The sequence below is a fragment of the Ascaphus truei genome, chromosome 14, assembly GCF_040206685.1.
Source record: "Ascaphus truei isolate aAscTru1 chromosome 14, aAscTru1.hap1, whole genome shotgun sequence".
NCBI lineage: Eukaryota > Metazoa > Chordata > Amphibia > Anura > Ascaphidae > Ascaphus > Ascaphus truei.
Genome location: NC_134496.1, coordinates 2,457,198 through 2,474,710, shown reverse-complemented (window position 1 = coordinate 2,474,710; position 17,513 = coordinate 2,457,198). Strand labels below are relative to the sequence as shown.

Genomic DNA, 17,513 nt, shown 5'->3' with positions numbered 1-17,513 from the left:
GTGGAATATACACCGCACTGTACGTGGAATATACACCGCACTGTACGTGGAATATACACCGCACTGTACGTGTAATATACACCGCACTACGTGGAATATACACCGCACTGTACGTGGAATATACACCGCACTGTACGTGGAATATACACCGCACTGTACGTGGAATATACACCGCACTGTACGTGGAATATACACCGCACTGTACGTGGAATATACACCGCCCTGTACGTGGAATATACACCGCCCTGTACGTGGAATATATACCGCACTGTACGTGGAATATACACCGCACTGTACGTGGAATATACACCGCACTGTACGTGGAATATACACTGCACTGTACGTGGAATATACACCGCACTGTACGTGGAATATACACCGCACTGTACGTGGAATGTACACCGCACTGTACGTGGAATATATACCGCTATTCCGCATTGTATACGTGGAATATACACCGCACTGTACGTGGAATATACACCGCACTGTACGTGGAATATAAACCGCTATTCCGCGCTGTACGTGGAATATACACCGCACTGTACGTGGAATATACACCGCACTGTACGTGGAATATACACCGCGCTGTACGTGGAATATACACCGCGCTGTACGTGGAATATAAACCGCTATTCCGCGCTGTACGTGGAATATATACCGCACTGTACGTGGAATATATACCGCACTGTACGTGGAATATATACCGCACTGTACGTGGAATATATACCGCACTGTACGTGGAATATACACCGCACTGTACGTGGAATATACACCGCACTGTACGTGGAATATACAACGCACTGTACGTGGAATATACACTGCACTGTACGTGGAATATATACCGCTATTCCGCACTGTATACGTGGAATGTACACCGCACGGTACGTGGAATGTACACCGCACTGTACGTGGAATGTATACCGCACTGTACGTGGAATATACACCGCACTGTACGTGGAATATATACCGCTATTCCGCACTGTATACGTGGAATGTACACCGCACGGTACGTGGAATATACACCGCACTGTACGTGGAATATACACCGCACTGTACGTGGAATGTACACCGCACTGTACGTGGAATGTACACCGCACTGTACGTGGAATATACACCGCACTGTACGTGGAATGTACACCGCACTGTACGTGGAATATACACCGCACTGTACGTGGAATGTACACCGCACTGTACGTGGAATATACACCGCACTGTACGTGGAATGTACACCGCACTGTACGTGGAATGTACACCGCACTGTACGTGGAATGTACACCGCACTGTACGTGGAATATACACAGCACTGTACGTGTAATATACACCGCACTGTACGTGGAATATACACCGCACTGTACGTGGAATATACACCGCACTGTACGTGGAATATACACAGCACTGTACGTGGAATATACACCGCACTGTACGTGGAATATACACCGCACTGTACGTGGAATATACACCGCCCTGTACGTGGAATATACACCGCACTGTACGTGGAATATATACCGCACTGTACGTGGAATATACACCGCACTGTACGTGGAATATACACCGCACTGTACGTGGAATATACACTGCACTGTACGTGGAATATACACCGCACTGTACGTGGAATATACACCGCACTGTACGTGGAATATATACCGCTATTCCGCATTGTATACGTGGAATATACACCGCACTGTACGTGGAATATACACCGCACTGTACGTGGAATATACACCACACTGTACGTGGAATATAAACCGCTATTCCGCACTGTACGTGGAATATACACCGCGCTGTACGTGGAATATAAACCGCTATTCCGCGCTGTACGTGGAATATATACCGCACTGTACGTGGAATATATACCGCACTGTACGTGGAATATATACCGCACTGTACGTGGAATATATACCGCACTGTACGTGGAATATACACCGCACTGTACGTGGAATATACACCGCACTGTACGTGGAATGTACACCGCACTGTACGTGAAATGTACACCGCACTGTACGTGGAATATACACCGCACTGTACGTGGAATGTACACCGCACTGTACGTGGAATGTACACCGGTCTGTACGTGGAATGTACACCGGTCTGTACGTGGAATGTACACCGAACTGTACGTGGAATGTACACCGCACTGTACGTGGAATGTACACCGGTCTGTACGTGGAATGTACACCGGTCTGTACGTGGAATGTACACCGCACTGTACGTGGAATATACACCGCACTGTACGTGGAATATACACCGCACTGTACGTGGAATATACACCGCACTGTACGTGTAATATACACCGCACTACGTGGAATATACACCGCACTGTACGTGGAATATACACCGCACTGTACGTGGAATATACACCGCACTGTACGTGGAATATACACCGCACTGTACGTGGAATATACACCGCACTGTACGTGGAATATACACCGCCCTGTACGTGGAATATACACCGCCCTGTACGTGGAATATATACCGCACTGTACGTGGAATATACACCGCACTGTACGTGGAATATACACCGCACTGTACGTGGAATATACACTGCACTGTACGTGGAATATACACCGCACTGTACGTGGAATATACACCGCACTGTACGTGGAATGTACACCGCACTGTACGTGGAATATATACCGCTATTCCGCATTGTATACGTGGAATATACACCGCACTGTACGTGGAATATACACCGCACTGTACGTGGAATATAAACCGCTATTCCGCGCTGTACGTGGAATATACACCGCACTGTACGTGGAATATACACCGCACTGTACGTGGAATATACACCGCGCTGTACGTGGAATATACACCGCGCTGTACGTGGAATATAAACCGCTATTCCGCGCTGTACGTGGAATATATACCGCACTGTACGTGGAATATATACCGCACTGTACGTGGAATATATACCGCACTGTACGTGGAATATATACCGCACTGTACGTGGAATATACACCGCACTGTACGTGGAATATACACCGCACTGTACGTGGAATATACAACGCACTGTACGTGGAATATACACTGCACTGTACGTGGAATATATACCGCTATTCCGCACTGTATACGTGGAATGTACACCGCACGGTACGTGGAATGTACACCGCACTGTACGTGGAATGTATACCGCACTGTACGTGGAATATACACCGCACTGTACGTGGAATATATACCGCTATTCCGCACTGTATACGTGGAATGTACACCGCACGGTACGTGGAATATACACCGCACTGTACGTGGAATATACACCGCACTGTACGTGGAATGTACACCGCACTGTACGTGGAATGTACACCGCACTGTACGTGGAATATACACCGCACTGTACGTGGAATGTACACCGCACTGTACGTGGAATATACACCGCACTGTACGTGGAATGTACACCGCACTGTACGTGGAATATACACCGCACTGTACGTGGAATGTACACCGCACTGTACGTGGAATGTACACCGCACTGTACGTGGAATGTACACCGCACTGTACGTGGAATATACACAGCACTGTACGTGTAATATACACCGCACTGTACGTGGAATATACACCGCACTGTACGTGGAATATACACCGCACTGTACGTGGAATATACACAGCACTGTACGTGGAATATACACCGCACTGTACGTGGAATATACACCGCACTGTACGTGGAATATACACCGCCCTGTACGTGGAATATACACCGCACTGTACGTGGAATATATACCGCACTGTACGTGGAATATACACCGCACTGTACGTGGAATATACACCGCACTGTACGTGGAATATACACTGCACTGTACGTGGAATATACACCGCACTGTACGTGGAATATACACCGCACTGTACGTGGAATATATACCGCTATTCCGCATTGTATACGTGGAATATACACCGCACTGTACGTGGAATATACACCGCACTGTACGTGGAATATACACCACACTGTACGTGGAATATAAACCGCTATTCCGCACTGTACGTGGAATATACACCGCACTGTACGTGGAATATACACCGCACTGTACGTGGAATATACACTGCGCTGTACGTGGAATATACACCGCGCTGTACGTGGAATATACACCGCGCTGTACGTGGAATATAAACCGCTATTCCGCGCTGTACGTGGAATATATACCGCACTGTACGTGGAATATATACCGCACTGTACGTGGAATATATACCGCACTGTACGTGGAATATACACCGCACTGTACGTGGAATATACACCGCACTGTACGTGGAATATACACCGCACTGTACGTGGAATATACACCGCACTGTACGTGGAATATACACCGCACTGTACGTGGAATATACACCGCACTGTACGTGGAATATACACCGCACTGTACGTGGAATATATACCGCTATTCCGCACTGTATACGTGGAATGTACACCGCACGGTACGTGGAATGTACACCGCACTGTACGTGGAATGTATACCGCACTGTACGTGGAATATACACCGCACTGTACGTGGAATATATACCGCTATTCCGCACTGTATACGTGGAATGTACACCGCACGGTACGTGGAATGTACACCGCACTGTACGTGGAATGTATACCGCACTGTACGTGGAATATACACCGCACTGTACGTGGAATGTACACCGCACTGTACGTGGAATATACACCGCACTGTACGTGGAATGTACACCGCACTGTACGTGGAATGTACACCGCACTGTACGTGGAATGTACACCGCACTGTACGTGGAATATACACCGCACTGTACGTGGAATATACACCGCACTGTACGTGGAATATACACCGCACTGTACGTGGAATATACACCGCACTGTACGTGGAATATACACCGCACTGTACGTGGAATATACACCGCACTGTACGTGGAATATACACCGCACTGTACGTGGAATATACACCGGTCTGTACGTGGAATATATACCGCACTGTACGTGGAATATATACCGCACTGTACGTGGAATATACACTGCACTGTGCGTGGAATATACACCGCACTACGTGGAATATACACCGCACTGTACGTGGAATATACACCGCACTGTACGTGGAATATACACCGCACTGTACGTGGAATATACACCGCACTGTACGTGGAATATACACCGCACTGTACGTGGAATATACACCGCATTGTACGTGGAATATATACTGCTATGCCGCACTGTACGTGGAATATATACCGCTATTCCGCACTGTATACGTGGAATATACACCGCACTGTACGTGGAATGTACACCGCACGGTACGTGGAATGTACACCGCACTGTACGTGGAATATACACCGCACGGTACGTGGAATGTACACCGCACTGTACGTGGAATGTACACCGCACTGTACGTGGAATATACACCGCACTGTACGTGGAATGTACACCGGTCTGTACGTGGAATATACACCGGTCTGTACGTGGAATATACACCGCACTGTACGTGGAATATACACCGGTCTGTACGTGGAATATACACCGGTCTGTACGTGGAATATACACCGCACTGTACGTGGAATATACACCGCACTGTACGTGGAATATACAACGCACTGTACGTGGAATATATACCGCTATGCCGCACTGTATACGTGGAATATACACCGCACTGTACGTGGAATGTACACCGCACGGTACGTGGAATGTACACCGCACTGTACGTGGAATGTACACCGCACTGTACGTGGAATATACACCGCACTGTACGTGGAATGTACACCGGTCTGTACGTGGAATATACACCGGTCTGTACGTGGAATATACACCGCACTGTACGTGGAATATACACCGGTCTGTACGTGGAATATACACCGGTCTGTACGTGGAATATACACCGCACTGTACGTGGAATATACACCGCACTGTACGTGGAATATACACCGCACTGTACGTGGAATATATACCGCTATGCCGCACTGTATACGTGGAATATACACCGCACTGTACGTGGAATGTACACCGCACGGTACGTGGAATGTACACCGCACTGTACGTGGAATGTACACCGCACTGTACGTGGAATGTACACCGCACTGTACGTGGAATATACACCGCACTGTACGTGGAATGTACACCGCACTGTACGTGGAATGTACACCGCACTGTACGTGGAATATACACCGCACTGTACGTGGAATGTACACCGCACTGTACGTGGAATATACACCGCACTGTACGTGGAATGTACACCGCACTGTACGTGGAATGTACACCGCACTGTACGTGGAATGTACACCGCACTGTACGTGGAATGTACACCGCACTGTACGTGGAATGTACACCGCACTGTACGTGGAATGTACACCGGTCTGTACGTGGAATGTACACCGGTCTGTACGTGGAATGTACACCGCACTGTACGTTAAATATACACCGCACTGTACGTGGAATATACACCGCACTGTACGTGTAATATACACCGCACTACGTGGAATATACACCGCACTGTACGTGGAATATACACCGCACTGTACGTGGAATGTACACCGGTCTGTACGTGGAATATACACCGCACTGTACGTGGAATATACAACGCACTGTACGTGGAATATACACCGCACTGTACGTGGAATATATACCGCTATTCCGCACTGTATACGTGGAATGTACACCGCACGGTACGTGGAATGTACACCGCACTGTACGTGGAATGTATACCGCACTGTACGTGGAATATACACCGCACTGTACGTGGAATATATACCGCTATTCCGCACTGTATACGTGGAATGTACACCGCACGGTACGTGGAATGTACACCGCACTGTACGTGGAATGTACACCGCACTGTACGTGGAATATACACCGCACTGTACGTGGAATGTACACCGCACTGTACGTGGAATATACACCGCACTGTACGTGGAATGTACACCGCACTGTACGTGGAATGTACACCGCACTGTACGTGGAATATACACCGCACTGTACGTGGAATATACACCGCACTGTACGTGGAATATACACCGCACTGTACGTGGAATATACACCGCACTGTACGTGGAATATACACCGCACTGTACGTGGAATATACACCGCACTGTACGTGGAATATACACCGCACTGTACGTGGAATATACACCGGTCTGTACGTGGAATATATACCGCACTGTACGTGGAATATATACCGCACTGTACGTGGAATATACACTGCACTGTGCGTGGAATATACACCGCACTACGTGGAATATACACCGCACTGTACGTGGAATATACACCGCACTGTACGTGGAATATACACCGCACTGTACGTGGAATATACACCGCACTGTACGTGGAATATACACCGCACTGTACGTGGAATATACACCGCACTGTACGTGGAATATATACTGCTATGCCGCACTGTACGTGGAATATATACCGCTATTCCGCACTGTATACGTGGAATATACACCGCACTGTACGTGGAATGTACACCGCACGGTACGTGGAATGTACACCGCACTGTACGTGGAATATACACCGCACGGTACGTGGAATGTACACCGCACTGTACGTGGAATGTACACCGCACTGTACGTGGAATATACACCGCACTGTACGTGGAATGTACACCGGTCTGTACGTGGAATATACACCGGTCTGTACGTGGAATATACACCGCACTGTACGTGGAATATACACCGGTCTGTACGTGGAATATACACCGGTCTGTACGTGGAATATACACCGCACTGTACGTGGAATATACACCGCACTGTACGTGGAATATACAACGCACTGTACGTGGAATATATACCGCTATGCCGCACTGTATACGTGGAATATACACCGCACTGTACGTGGAATGTACACCGCACGGTACGTGGAATGTACACCGCACTGTACGTGGAATGTACACCGCACTGTACGTGGAATATACACCGCACTGTACGTGGAATGTACACCGGTCTGTACGTGGAATATACACCGGTCTGTACGTGGAATATACACCGCACTGTACGTGGAATATACACCGGTCTGTACGTGGAATATACACCGGTCTGTACGTGGAATATACACCGCACTGTACGTGGAATATACACCGCACTGTACGTGGAATATACACCGCACTGTACGTGGAATATATACCGCTATGCCGCACTGTATACGTGGAATATACACCGCACTGTACGTGGAATGTACACCGCACGGTACGTGGAATGTACACCGCACTGTACGTGGAATGTACACCGCACTGTACGTGGAATGTACACCGCACTGTACGTGGAATATACACCGCACTGTACGTGGAATGTACACCGCACTGTACGTGGAATGTACACCGCACTGTACGTGGAATATACACCGCACTGCACGTGGAATGTACACCGCACTGTACGTGGAATATACACCGCACTGTACGTGGAATGTACACCGCACTGTACGTGGAATGTACACCGCACTGTACGTGGAATGTACACCGCACTGTACGTGGAATGTACACCGCACTGTACGTGGAATGTACACCGCACTGTACGTGGAATGTACACCGGTCTGTACGTGGAATGTACACCGGTCTGTACGTGGAATGTACACCGCACTGTACGTTAAATATACACCGCACTGTACGTGGAATATACACCGCACTGTACGTGGAATATACACCGCACTGTACGTGTAATATACACCGCACTACGTGGAATATACACCGCACTGTACGTGGAATATACACCGCACTGTACGTGGAATATACACCGCACTGTACGTGGAATATACACCGCACTGTACGTGGAATATACACCGCCCTGTACGTGGAATATACACCGCACTGTACGTGGAATATACACCGCACTGTACGTGGAATATACACCGCACTGTACGGGGAATATACACCGCACTGTACGTGGAATATACACCGCACTGTACGTGGAATATACAGCGCACTGTACGTGGAATATACAGCGCACTGTACGTGGAATATATACCGCTATTCCGCATTGTATACGTGGAATATACACCGCACTGTACGTGGAATATACACCGCACTGTACGTGGAATATACACCGCACTGTACGTGGAATATAAACCGCTATTCCGCGCTGTACGTGGAATATACACCGCACTGTACGTGGAATATACACCGCACTGTACGTGGAATATACACCGCGCTGTACGTGGAATATACACCGCGCTGTACGTGGAATATAAACCGCTATTCCGCGCTGTACGTGGAATATATACCGCACTGTACGTGGAATATATACCGCACTGTACGTGGAATATATACCGCACTGTACGTGGAATATATACCGCACTGTACGTGGAATATATACCGCACTGTACGTGGAATATACACCGCACTGTACGTGGAATATACACCGCACTGTACGTGGAATATACACCGCACTGTACGTGGAATATACACCGCACTGTACGTGGAATATATACCGCTATTCCGCATTGTATACGTGGAATATACACCGCACTGTACGTGGAATATACACCGCACTGTACGTGGAATATACACCGCACTGTACGTGGAATATAAACCGCTATTCCGCGCTGTACGTGGAATATACACCGCGCTGTACGTGGAATATACACCGCACTGTACGTGGAATATACACCGCGCTGTACGTGGAATATACACCGCGCTGTACGTGGAATATACACCGCGCTGTACGTGGAATATACACCGCACTGTACGTGGAATATAAACCGCTATTCCGCGCTGTACGTGGAATATACACCGCACTGTACGTGGAATATACACCGCACTGTACGTGGAATATACACCGCGCTGTACGTGGAATATACACCGCGCTGTACGTGGAATATAAACCGCTATTCCGCGCTGTACGTGGAATATATACCGCACTGTACGTGGAATATATACCGCACTGTACGTGGAATATATACCGCACTGTACGTGGAATATATACCGCACTGTACGTGGAATATATACCGCACTGTACGTGGAATATACACCGCACTGTACGTGGAATATACACCGCACTGTACGTGGAATATACACCGCACTGTACGTGGAATATATACCGCTATTCCGCATTGTATACGTGGAATATACACCGCACTGTACGTGGAATATACACCGCACTGTACGTGGAATATACACCGCACTGTACGTGGAATATAAACCGCTATTCCGCGCTGTACGTGGAATATACACCGCACTGTACGTGGAATATACACCGCGCTGTACGTGGAATATACACCGCGCTGTACGTGGAATATACACCGCGCTGTACGTGGAATATACACCGCGCTGTACGTGGAATATACACCGCGCTGTACGTGGAATATAAACCGCTATTCCGCGCTGTACGTGGAATATATACCGCTATTCCGCGCTGTACGTGGAATATATACCGCACTGTACGTGGAATATATACCGCACTGTACGTGGAATATATACCGCACTGTACGTGGAATATATACCGCACTGTACGTGGAATATACACCGCACTGTACGTGGAATATACACCGCACTGTACGTGGAATATACACCGCACTGTACGTGGAATATACACCGCACTGTACGTGGAATATATACTGCTATGCTGCACTGTACGTGGAATATATACCGCTATTCCGCACTGTACGTGGAATATATACCGCTATTCCGCACTGTATACGTGGAATATACACCGCACTGTACGTGGAATATACACCGCACTGTACGTGGAATATACACCGCACTGTACGTGGAATATACACCGCACTGTACGTGCAATATACACCGCACTGTACGTGGAATATACACCGCACTGTACGTGGAATATACACCGCACTGTACGTGGAATATAAACCGCTATTCCGCGCTGTACGTGGAATATACACCGCACTGTACGTGGAATATACACCGCGCTGTACGTGGAATATACACCGCGCTGTACGTGGAATATACACCGCGCTGTACGTGGAATATACACCGCGCTGTACGTGGAATATACACCGCGCTGTACGTGGAATATACACCGCGCTGTACGTGGAATATAAACCGCTATTCCGCGCTGTACGTGGAATATATACCGCTATTCCGCGCTGTACGTGGAATATATACCGCACTGTACGTGGAATATATACCGCACTGTACGTGGAATATATACCGCACTGTACGTGGAATATATACCGCACTGTACGTGGAATATATACCGCACTGTACGTGGAATATATACCGCACTGTACGTGGAATATATACCGCACTGTACGTGGAATATATACCGCACTGTACGTGGAATATATACCGCACTGTACGTGGAATATATACCGCACTGTACGTGGAATATATACCGCACTGTACGTGGAATATACACCGCACTGTACGTGGAATATACACCGCACTGTACGTGGAATATACACCGCACTGTACGTGGAATATACACCGCACTGTACGTGGAATATACACCGCACTGTACGTGGAATATATACTGCTATGCTGCACTGTACGTGGAATATATACCGCTATTCCGCACTGTACGTGGAATATATACCGCTATTCCGCACTGTATACGTGGAATATACACCGCACTGTACGTGGAATATACACCGCACTGTACGTGGAATATACACCGCACTGTACGTGGAATATACACCGCACTGTACGTGGAATATACACCGCACTGTACGTGGAATATATACCGCTATTCCGCGCTGTACGTGGAATATACACCGCACTGTATGTGGAATTCTATCCCAGCCATTTCTAACCGTCCTAAAGAGCTTGCAATCTGGTATTGGGGTACAATCTGTATTTCTTTGGGATGGGGTGCGACCTTTTAGCCCCTCCAAATTCCCTATTACTTAAGACAATCTGTGGTCAGTAGGCAATGAAAGTAGAATTATTTGTGTCTTCCTCATGTAGTCACTGATACTCACACTTCGTGGCTGATAAAAATTGGGCAAAACATTGTGTAGCTGTTTGGTTCATCCAGGGTAGGAAGGGAGCGATGATTCAGGAACACCCCAAAATAAAATGAACAAATGATGGTGCAATAAAATCACAAATGTATGATGAAGCACAGAAACTTGGCTCATATAGATCGCCTACTTACAAAAAGCAGGGGGAGAATCAGCATTTACCGGAACAAGGTGTGTAGGAACTCAGGAGGGCTCTCACTCAGGAGGGCTCTCACTCAGGGGGGCTCTCACTCAGGGGGGCTCTCACTCAGGAGGGCTCTCACTCAGGGGGGCTCTCACTCAGGAGGGCTCGCACTCAGGAGGGCTCTCACTCAGGAGGGCTCTCACTCAGGAGGGCTCTCACTCAGGAGGGCTCTCACTCAGGAGGGCTCTCACTCAGGAGGGCGCTCACTCAGGAGGGCTCTCACTCAGGATGATACTCATGAGATAACACAGCAGAAAGAGACCATAGTGCAGACCAGCAAACGGTTTTTCACAATAAAAAAGCTTCAGAAATGTACTCCCAATGTGTACAATAGGAATAGGCCCATATAATAGTGTTGAGGCAGTGAGCCTCACGTAGGGATAGGTGGTGATCAGGCCGTCTTCCTTCGAAGCTCCCCCAGTCAGACAGCGTTGGACGGCGTCTGACGTCACATCCGTTACGGGCGGGACAGCTTCCGGTTAGGCGGGAGAGGGAACGGATACACGGCACAGAGGTCTCTTCACCTCTGGAACGGGGATTACTGCATGCGAAGTTGAAGCTCTACGCGTTTCGTTGAACTAGCGTCAGCTTCATCAGGAGCTTTATTTATTCACTTTATATTGAGTATTTATGGTATTACACTGTAGTTGCTTAGCGCCGATCTAAATCATTTGGGTTTCCTGAGCTGTTTGGTTCATGCCAGCTCCTCTGGTCTATACACATCCTCCAGAATGAAGACAGAGCCGGCACTCCAGGGGTCTTTGAAAAACCTTGTGTGCCGATTTCTGGGCACCCAAGGCAGCTGATTGCGGTCGATAAGTGCACTTATTCACCCCGGTCAGCTCCCATGCTCTTGCAGTACACAATTATTTTAATACAATTATTATAATGCTTCTGTAGCATGGGAACGGCAGTGCAGTAGATAAACAAATATATAAGACCCCGACATACAAAATATCATAACAAAAATACAGAAATACATCACAAACGTGCAACAAATATTTTATTAGAGTGCAGTCCTAGTGATCACTTCAGGGTTAGAAATATCGCTATAAAATATTGGTGCCTCTTAATATGATGAACATTGTGATTGATCTGCTTCATATGGTAGTCCTGAGCACAGCGTGTTTGGAATCCCTGCAGTGTTCTTATCTCCGCTCGGTATTAGAGCCGAACTAGTCAGTAACGGGAGATGTTGTATATTCTTTAATTGCTGTTGTATTGGCTAGTAGGACACAGACGCCTGAGAAAACAGAGAACCCCTGCGCTTCTCCCATTGGGCAAACAATAAATGGGGAGATAAATATATATAGTGAAACCCAAGTCTGTAAGACAACGGTCCCTATGCTAAATGCATACAAATATTCTGTGAAATATACCCTAAAGGGGTTAATAAATGAAGCAAGAAGCTTTCTAATATATATTATAGAACATGTATATTTTTGTCGATGTAGCTTTTTTATGGCTTTTGTAGTGTCTTATCTCTGGGAACCAACCGTTTGCAAAAGATATCAATTGCGGTTTCCTATGATGAAAAAGTACATATTAAATGCTTATATTCCTTGGTCTTCCAAGAATCTTTTCAGATTATCTCGTCCTGGAAAAGGTTTATTTAGGTTTTATTTATTTATTTTTCTAAATGTGTTACTCGCCAAGAAACTCGGTGCTAGAGAGGTTTCCTGCTGCTAATAGAGAGAGAGGCCGGTGAAAGATCGGCATGGCCCGTCACTGCATGAACCGGTAGTTCTTCATACAACGTAGGCTAAGAATAATGCTTTATATACACTATGTCCAATTCTGAATGTTAACATAAATCTCACCGCTGACCCTCCCCGCTTCAGTCTTCTCCACTCCGTGTTCATTTTTTCTTTATTGATTTGCAGGGGCAGGGCAATGAACTATTCTCTTGCCAGGGGGCTGCAGTCCCCTCTGGCAGTGGAAGGATTAAGATTGTATGGCAGAAGTACTGGGTGTGACTTTGCTGGCTCGGATGGACCATGGGATCTGATGTGTGGCTGACATCAATACGCCGTTATAAAAATACACTGCCCCACATTTGCTCTTCATATAGTTGACACTCTTGGTTCTGAACCCCATATAAAAGTCCAAGATAACTTTCTATATTTCTGCCATATCTGATGAAGAAGAGGCACGAAAGCTTGTAACGTATCTACTATTTGTTGGTCCAATAAAAGGTATCATGCAGCCTACTACTCCTCCCTCCTTTGTTATTTTACCACAAGATAACTGTTGGTACTGTAGTTGCTGATGGCTCCCGAGTTGTACAGATTAGTGTGTTCCACTTCCTTCCATTGGCGTAAAGCTACGGTGCAGCAGCTTACTTGTTCTCTCCTCTGCCATGGGGTGACTGTAGCTTTTGCTTATGCCAGGCTTTGTTATGCCGGATTAATGAGGAAACCCAGAAGCCGACAGTGCTGACCCTGAGCAGAGAGCACAACCCCACCCAGTATGAAGAGCGCATGAGGATCCAGAGAGCAGGGGGCAATGTGAGGTGAGAGGGTGCCACACTTCTGTTAATAACTCCTGAGTATCAAGGGCGGGGCAGGACATCTAGATGTACTGTGACCTCTTCTATTGCATTGACCAGTCACTGGACAGTCATCTTAGTCTACTGTTGCTTAAGCAAGTTCTCTTGTTGTTTTTAATCGTTCCCCTGCCTCCCTTCACTCTCGCTTCCCTTCCCCCTCTTCTGGGTGGAGGAGCCCCTAGACCTGGGGTGTGTACAGTTTTCTGCAGAATCAGCAAATTCTGTGAAATGCCAGCCTGTTATCAGCAGGAGCCACACTTCACATAGAGTGCTGCCCAGGTCGGACGTACGTGTGTGCAGTACTGCCCAGACCCATCCTCATTGTACACACAGAGCACTGACATCTCCATGCAGTCAGTCACACAAGCACAGGACTCCTGGGTGCCAGCCTATAAAACGTACTTTCTTGTTCTAAAGTGTGTGTGTGTGTGTGTGTGTGTATATTACCATTTCTGACACTCGCATTGAAGGATGTGATGTGTACGTTTGACCCACTTGTGAGCATTAACACACACTTCTCTTGAAGTGCCGGACTTAGAGCCATATTAACTAAGTGGTGCTGTAGACTCCTTACAAATCCATTCATTTGAGTGACCATAAGGTGTTTTTTAGTACTGGAAAGTCTTATGCTGTAACCCAGTTTAGTGAATATTGCCCTGGTGCTATATGCAGACGCTGTTCACAACAGATCACACCTAGTGCAAAGTCTCACCCTGTTCTACACAGCTATTAATCCTGCAGGACACAGCAAGTGTCTAGACTGTGTCACCTCTGCTGAGTTTATGCACAGGGCATAAGTGTTCTTTGTTTCCTGCAGAGACGGCAGAGTCCTGGGCGTCCTGGAGGTATCTCGCTCTCTAGGGGATGGACAGTACAAGCGCTGCGGCGTAATCAGCACACCTGATGTTAAAAGGTGTCCTCTAACACCCAGCGACAGGTAAATACGCAGTTGTGTTGACATTGAAGCAGAAGTGTAAACACTGGAATAATAGCCGCAATTGCGGCATTAATTGTCATTGATGTGAATGGAAGTGACCACGGACCTGTTATCATTGCAGTATGCTCACGGCATTCGCGCTTTAGTCAATCTCTTCCCTGTTGCTTGCACATACCTCCATCAGTAGAACATCCCTGCGGAGCCACAGGGCTAAGTAGCTGCAACGCTCAATATCTTGTGCCCCATCTTTTGTCAGTGAGCCCCCTTTAATACATATTAGAGAGCTGCCTCTGAACAAGACTAGATGCCTTTGTGAGTTTTCAGAACCTTTTATGGATCAACATAACCATTCTCCCTAGATGTTTGTTTGTAAGCCTATGAAGTGCATTACTTGGTATGATTTATCTTGGCTATTTATTGATATGTAGAGTGATATTTACGAAGCGGTGTTACTCCATAAGGCACCTTCTGTAACAGAAGACACTTACAGCCCATTCACTTGAATGCCAAAAAGAGACATAGCTACGAAGACGTGCTGGCTGGTGTCTTATGGAGTAGCACGTTTTAGCAAGTATGGCTCTTTAATGTGAATGTTTTCATGTGAAGTAGCGACTGTTTAATTTCGCATGCAACATTTACGTTTTTATCAACTTCTGTTTGCCATAAGAAATAGTTCCCCGGCTTTCGTTCTTTCTGATGTCTCCATGGGACTTTTCCCCTTTTGCTTCAGGTTTGTTTTGCTGGCCTGTGACGGACTCTTCAAAGCCTTCTCACCAGAAGAGGCCGTGACCTTCATCCTGACCCATGTGCAGGTAAATGAGGGGACGCTGTGCTGATGACAAAAGCCTCACGGATATTGTTATATGGTTATATTGGTGATTGGGTGTTTTGGCTGCTCACCTGACCTCCCCCTCTCACAGGAAGAAAGCCCTCCAGTGGAAGAGGGTCTGTGTGACCTTGACGCTCCCTACGAGTCTGCGTGTCAACGCCTTGCCACCGAAGCAGTGCGCCGGGGTGCCGCTGATAATGTCACAGTCCTGCTGGTGCACATTCAGCACTGACCTTGGGAGGGTGGTTGGACGGACTACAGCAAGAGCTCATTTCCACACAACACAAGCTCCTCCTTCTTTCTCTTATTTGTAAATACATTTTCCAAATACAGTACACCTTATTCTACCAGAGTGTTTTCATTAAATAATTTTGTTGGCAGGGTATCAGATCACTTTCACGCACCTTATCTTAACTTAATAAAAGGATTGGAAGACCGTATGGATTGCAAAGGTTTACCTCTTTCTATAATTGCTGCAGAAGTGTGATGGCGGAGTGTGTTCACCTTACTTATAGGCACACTTTTTTGTAAGGGACACTGATTTTTATTTCTTTTAACCTCTAGTATATTTCAGTTCACCCATGTTCACCTCTTGCATCTTTTTAGTACTTTATAATTAAATACATGACAATAGAATTTAAAATTTGACTCTGAAAGCTAAACTCGTCCCAGCATGCAATGTGTGTGCGCATACTACCGTCTCCCTTCACCGTGTATAAACCAGAAGCTCCCTGTAGTGGAATCATGCCACTTGTAGCAGCAAAACGTTCAAAAACCTGATTTGTTTTTTTCCCAAAATCAGTTCTGTAGTAATAGATAATATTTACTTCATTTTTTTTTCTAACTCAATGCTATTTTCAATGAGTTTTAATGTACTGAGCAGCATTTCCTGTGGTTGCTATAGCAGGCTTTGGTACACCTCTTTTTGAGCCCAGCTCTGTCCTGTTTGTGATTGATTTGTTGCCGTGTTCCCAGCAGGATACTGTGGTTGGGTTGAAAGCTGTACCAATAGACACTGTTGCCGTAATGTTATATTGTAGTTCCATTAACCTGAAGGATAGATTGAAACTGAGAGGCTGCCATTAGGCGAACCCATGGCGCAGGATATTTGCTGATCGATCACAGGAGAACGGATCGATCGACAGCTTAGGTAATTAGTTTTCATCAAAGGTA

General features: G+C 46.8%; 1 protein-coding gene across 3 annotated transcripts in view; it reads left to right on the top strand.

Moving 5' to 3' along the window:
- ILKAP (ILK associated serine/threonine phosphatase) overlaps positions 1-16,687 on the top strand; it is a 39,857-nt gene extending 23,170 nt beyond the window's left edge. For all 3 annotated transcript variants that reach the window (XM_075569520.1, XM_075569522.1, XM_075569521.1), the window contains exons 7-10: positions 14,417-14,538; positions 15,392-15,511; positions 16,242-16,323; positions 16,432-16,687. In XM_075569520.1, coding sequence (XP_075425635.1) covers positions 14,417-14,538; positions 15,392-15,511; positions 16,242-16,323; positions 16,432-16,572 — 465 coding nt within the window. In that variant the 3' untranslated portion in view covers positions 16,573-16,687. The remainder of the gene's footprint in view (positions 1-14,416; positions 14,539-15,391; positions 15,512-16,241; positions 16,324-16,431) is intronic.
- Positions 16,688-17,513: the final 826 nt, after the last annotated feature.